Here is a 5,577-nt window from a genome sequence, read left to right as displayed (position 1 = left end):
AGCCAAAAGGCGCCACTATGCAAATGTGCACTATACTTAAAAATTATAGAAATAAATTACACACACTATAAAACAGAACAAAAGAGGTACTAATGTATCATTGTTGTGAAGAAGGCTTATGATGCATATTGGCTCAAAACAATGCAAATATAATACGCATCAATTAAAGCTTGCAGAGAAACGAAATTTACTCATTCCAAGCGAACTAAATAGAACTCCACAGGTTCACTTACTAAGTAATGGCAGATAGAAACACACAACAACTATATTTCTTAAATCCTCCAACTTCCACAAAGCACACTCATCACTCTTACTCACGCCAGATAATGGCACAAAAGGGTATGAGTTTTCATAATCAACGGTAACAATCTACCATTCAGACCAAGGATGAGAAGCAAATCATTTTGAAGTCATGGCAATAATTAATTCGGTAATTGTGGTCGGACTCTATTAAAATGAAGTCATGGCATCATCTTGACCAGCAACCATGGAATTATCTTCAGTCACTATATCTGACTTGTAACAAACATAAATGAAATGTGACTCTGGATCCTTGAGAACGTAGTCAGGTGGCAGTTGGCGATCCACTGTCAGTGCAACTTTCTCCATCATGGCGTGTGCAGCACCGTTGCTCCATTTCAGCTGGTATTCAGGTGTGGCTGCTAGCAGAAAGAACAGATACAATGTCAAGGTCTATGCATTGCAACAAAATTAAGTGGGTGGGGGGGGGGGGGGGGGGGGGGGGGGGATATCATATATGCCTCTCTGAGTTTGCAGAATGTTGGACCTGCCAGTTTAGTCTGCGTGTTGTTGCATATGCCACCAGTGCTCAATGCCGATTCAATGGAACAGAAAAAAGGACCAAAATACCTTTGTTTAATGACGCGGCGTGATCGAGGGCACGAAGCACAGACCAGGCAGGCTTCTTCGGTCACCATTGCCGCCGTCATTAATTCAAGTCAAGGTTGCCACTGAGGCACTGACTAACCATCAAACAAGGGTATTTTGGTCTTTGGCCATTGAAAGTGGCACAAAGGATTAGTGACATGTTTTCCCGAATGACACATACAACAATATGCAAACCTAGATAGTAGATCCAAACATTTTGCAAACAAAAAGGGGCATATGAGTTCCCAATAAATGGTGCTAATTTATTTCCTCCCAAGATTCCCCAGTAACATTGTGTGCTATAATCAGCCTGTAGCAACTTTTTCATAACTCTATTGTAGTTCTTTAGCATCTTATGAGAATTGGAAGTAGTAGAAGCAAAACTTTGCAGTTTTGCATCCATAGTTCCTACAGAATGAAGCAAACCTCGCACTTTTGAATCCATAGTTCCCACATAATAAAGCAAATCATATGCACAAAATCATGTTATAATAGAGTGTATGGTAGAAATGGTACTTGGGCGCGCTCTTCAGAGTGAGGAGAGGACATTTCAAACTTACGCATAATGTAAAGCTCAACTTCCCAACAGCATTGGACTTGATTCAGAAGTGTCAGGCGTTCCTTAGGGGCACCATATGTTATCTGTCAAAGAAAGTTATCTCTTGATAAAATCATCAAATATTCATTCATTCCAAAGTATCTTTTAGGATTAGAGGATGTACCAACATGTAAATCCCACCAGGCCTCATAAGCCTGAAAAGATAGAGCAGTTTAATTGAAAACAACTAAGAACATCAGTTGGGGATCAAATCACGTACAAAGAGTGGATACATCTTTACCTTGCCACTTCTGCTAGCATTTTGTAAGCACCATGAGGGGCATCATCGCCACACTAGAATATGTAAAATGAAAATCAGTACCATGAGATCATTTCATGCTTGATCATTTTAAGTTGATTTGTAGTTTGCTGAACGACAGCTGCTTACCATCATAGCATCCAAAGTTCCTACAGAAAAGGTTTGGTACAATGGTAAATAGAGTGGCAAAGAAAAAAAAAGATGCATGGGCTCATTTGGATAAACTTAATGAACAGAGTTTTCAAGACAAGTAATATCAAGTGCTTTCGAAAAACGTATGAAACTTAAGGCTTATACCTTTGTCGATGATACAATCAAATGATCCATCTCCAAAGAAGCTCATATCTCTGACATCCAACTGCATATCTTCAAGCATAGCATAAAACACCAAAGTAACTAGACTTATATAGAGATCATAATTGATAAATTGTGAAAATGGAAATTATCAGCAAAAAATACATGTAAGCCGTGGGATATCCATGTGCTTCTCTTTCATCTGCTCGATTACAACTGATGAGATGTCTATGTTTACTATGTTCTGGTAACCATCCTTTACCATGTCCTCCGACAGAACTGCCCAAAACAAGGAATAGAACAACATCAAACTGGGCGTTACATACACGATAAACCATAAATCCAACAACAGAGCTAAGCTTCAAGGGTAAATCTTGTACAAAGTTGATCCAAGTAAGTAAAGCATCGTCAACAATCATGATAAAATTCACAGAAGTGCGTGTCAGGGGAGCACTGAACATTAATCTTGCACAAAGTTGAAAACAACGCATCGTCAGCAATCACAATAAAATTCACAGAGCAGACGCATCAGGGGAGCACTGAACAGTGAAGTCCCAAATCACAATGCATAGGGAGCACTGAATATGCAAGTTCCAATTTCCAAATCATAAATGCACCGGTAACCGTGGGTGGACTACAACCGGCTGCATCAGAGCACTAAATCTTCGAATTGGCAGCTAGATCGCGACGAGCTAATTAAGCCACGGCGTGTAACTGAAGGGGACGTACGGGAGTTGCCGCAGCCGAGCATGAGGACCCGGGAGGAAGTGGGCACGCAGGCGCGGAGGAGGGGGCGGAGCGCCGAGTACGACTGGTACCAGTCGAAGAACCCGCCACCGCCGCCGCCCTTGCCGCCAGTGGAGGGAGAGGAGTAGCGGGCCTCCCAGTAGGCGGCGGCGCCGAAGTCCTTGGGGTTGCAGTTGCCGCCGCCCATCTCTGGTCTCTCGCCTCTCGCTTGTGAGGGCTCCCGAGGAGAGAGAGGATGGCTCTGCTCTGGGGATCGTTCAGGGATTATGGCGTCGGGGGGCGCGGCTTTAGCAGCTCGCTAGAGCCGCCGATGCTGGGGCGGAAGAGAAGGGAAGAGGGGTTCAGAACCCAAAAAAAACCTTATGAACCTAGGAAGGGTTCAGACCCAAAGTGTGCTCAGGAGTCACAAGAGTAAATTACAAGAAACCATCACTTTAAAGGCTAGATTAACAGAAAACACTACTATACATTTTTGATAGAAAACACCATATCTAGTGTATTTTTTTTCAAATAACACTGATCGGTGGATTAGGGCCGATTGAGCGCGTTTATGACAGGTGGGTCCTGTATTTTGCCGACGAGGCATGACGGTTTGCGATTGACGACTTTAGTCGGAGTTTGGTCTAAGTTCACAAAATAGAATTGCAATCAGCCCCAACCTCTTCTCTCTCCCGGAGGTGGTGGCTGCGCCGCCTGTCACGGGTGCAGCTCCGGCAGGACCTTGCCATGTCGGCTCGAGCAGCAACAGCGCAGGTGCGGCGAGCTGCCGCATCCATCGTGAAGTTTCGAGCAGTAGCAGGGGCGGAGCACCATCGCTCGTTGAAGGCAGGGCGCGTCAAACTTGGAGTCGCCGCGGAGGAAGCGGTGCGCGTGCTCCCACTACTAGGAAAAAGCTTATAGGCAGACGCTTACTAGTAGCGCGGATTTATACCCCTCGCTACTGCTACTTACTAGTAGCGTGGGTTTTTACCCCTCGCTACTACTAAGTTGATAGTAGTAGCGCGGGTTTTTACCCCTCGCTACTACTAAGCGGTCTTTACCGGGCCCCCTTGGGACATGCCATAGTAGTAGCGAGGGGTATAAACCCACGCTACTACTAAGTTGATAGTAGTAGCGCAGGTTTATACCCCTCGCTACGACTAAGTACGAGGTAGGTGAAGTCCCCATATCCTCGGCCGAATCCCTCCTCCCTCCCTCACTCTCCCCCTCTCTCCATAGGCTCTCCGGTGGTGAGGTGCTCCTGCCCAAGCACATCTCCTCCTCCATGGCGCCCAACGAGTCCGCCTCCTCGCGTCGCTGGCGTCCAGGAGCTCGCCTGTCTTCCCCTCGCCTCCATGCCACCACGACGGAGCACCTCACCACCGGTGACCAGCTCCTATGCGCCCTCCATCTCCTTCCTTTCTCCATTATTTCTCTTTTTCCCTCTCCCTCTCCCTTCGATTTTACTCACCTCCCATGCCCATGCCTGCGCAGGTCATCGACATGGCCAACCAGGAGCTCTCCGCCTTGGCCGCGAAGAGGATCCTCACACCATCGTCTTGCTCTACACTGGATCCGGTCCCTCTCCAACAGCCGTCGCCAGATCTGGTCTGCCGCTACCCTTCCGCACCTCCGGTGACCCCTGTCGTCGCTGGATCGAACCATTGACACCATTGACAGCATGCATGGGGTCGAGATATTTTTTTTGGTTTTTGAAATTAATAGTAGTAGCGCGGGTCAGAGACACGCGCTACTATTAACACACGTACTAGTAGCGCGGGATGCACCGCGCTACTACTACCAGTTAGTTGTAGCGCCGTAGTAGCAACGCGGGCACCCGCGCTACTACTAGTTGTTTAACCCGTGCTACTACTAGGCTTTTTCCTAGTAGTGTCCTACTTGACGCGGTCGTCGTAGATGGGGTCGTCGAGCACCTCGCGCGACAGGCACGCCTAGATCACCGTGACGGGGTCGTCAAGCACCTTGCACGACAGGCGCGCCCAGACCACCGCGACGGGGTAGTAGACTCCGCGACCACCCAACAGAGGTAGGAACGACGGCTGCGTGCCCAGCATATGGTGCTCGTCCTTGTGGTCCGCGGGGACGCGCCCGGCGCGCCGGCAGCCGCGGCGGTCCCGAGCGGGCGGAGGAGGGGGTGCGTGGTGGTCCTGAGCGGACGGAGGAGGGGTTGCCTGGTGGTTCCGAGAGGACGGAGGAGGTTGAGCGACGAGGGAGAAGGGGGAATAGAGGTGCCGCTTGGGATGGGGGTCTACCAGCCCCACGGCCACGAGCACCCTCGCGCGCCCGACCTTCTCCAGCAGTTGCGACCACTCTGGAGCAGCAGCAGGACAGGGGCGGATCTCGTCGGATCCGGTGTTTTTTGAGGTGTTTTTGGCAAAAAGAACCCCTCTAATGCCATCTCCGGACGATGTTATGCCACGTCAACAAAATACGGGACCCACATGTCATAAACGCACTCAATCGGCCCTAATCCGCCGATCAGTGTTATTTGCAAAAAGATTACGCTAGACATGGTGTTTTCTGCCGGTAGTGTTTTCTGCTAACCTAGCCTTTAAAATGGTGGTTTCTTGCAATTTACTCGGAGTCAGGAGCATGTTCTCTCTTTCCCAAAATGTAAAGAATAAAATAAAAACACACATCTGAAAAATCCTAAGAAAATCTCAAGTTTGTCTTCGGATTTCATGTTTTGCAAAAATCGGAATTCATTTGTAAGCAGTGTAAAAATAATTATAAATCCAAGCACCTTTACAAACATGAAAGTGTTATTCTAGCTCCCCACTGTTATTTTTAC

At 47.9% G+C, this 5,577-nt stretch overlaps 1 protein-coding gene across 7 annotated transcripts; it reads right to left on the bottom strand.

The window, feature by feature from the left end:
• Positions 1-237: 237 nt before the first annotated feature.
• On the bottom strand, positions 238-3,153 carry LOC123181892 (EEF1A lysine methyltransferase 4). Of its 7 annotated transcripts, none has more exons than XR_006491935.1 (8): positions 2,769-3,153; positions 2,205-2,318; positions 2,043-2,111; positions 1,875-1,894; positions 1,728-1,780; positions 1,615-1,641; positions 871-1,530; positions 238-659 (listed from the first exon to the last, which is right to left on the bottom strand). XR_006491935.1 is itself a non-coding variant. In XM_044594298.1 (8 exons), exons 1-8 carry the CDS (start codon positions 2,971-2,973, stop codon positions 451-453), a joined length of 786 nt encoding a protein of 261 aa, XP_044450233.1. In that variant the 5' UTR covers positions 2,974-3,150; the 3' UTR covers positions 238-450. The 7 variants fall into 7 exon arrangements, 2 of the variants coding, with proteins under 2 accessions (XP_044450233.1, XP_044450234.1); XR_006491933.1 differs by having other exon boundaries at positions 1,611-1,641; positions 2,769-3,152; XM_044594298.1 differs by having other exon boundaries at positions 238-662; positions 1,449-1,530; positions 1,611-1,641; positions 2,769-3,150.
• Positions 3,154-5,577: the final 2,424 nt, after the last annotated feature.

This window comes from Triticum aestivum, chromosome 1D (assembly GCF_018294505.1).
Source record: "Triticum aestivum cultivar Chinese Spring chromosome 1D, IWGSC CS RefSeq v2.1, whole genome shotgun sequence".
Lineage (NCBI taxonomy): Eukaryota > Viridiplantae > Streptophyta > Magnoliopsida > Poales > Poaceae > Triticum > Triticum aestivum.
Note: the sequence above shows the minus strand (reverse complement) of the source record. Positions and strands in the feature narration are given on the sequence as shown.

Bases quoted from the DNA above. Each gene is read 5' to 3' on its own strand.
- LOC123181892 (XM_044594298.1), bottom strand. From the start codon at position 2,973: ATGGGCGGCGGCAACTGCAACCCCAAGGACTTCGGCGCCGCCGCCTAC. The intron at 2,112-2,204 runs GTATTTTTTGCT...CTATGCTTGAAG, and splicing joins GGATATCCCACGGCTTACAT to ATATGCAGTTGGATGTCAGA. The intron at 1,895-2,042 runs GTATAAGCCTTA...CCTTTTCTGTAG, and splicing joins TGATTGTATCATCGACAAAG to GAACTTTGGATGCTATGATG.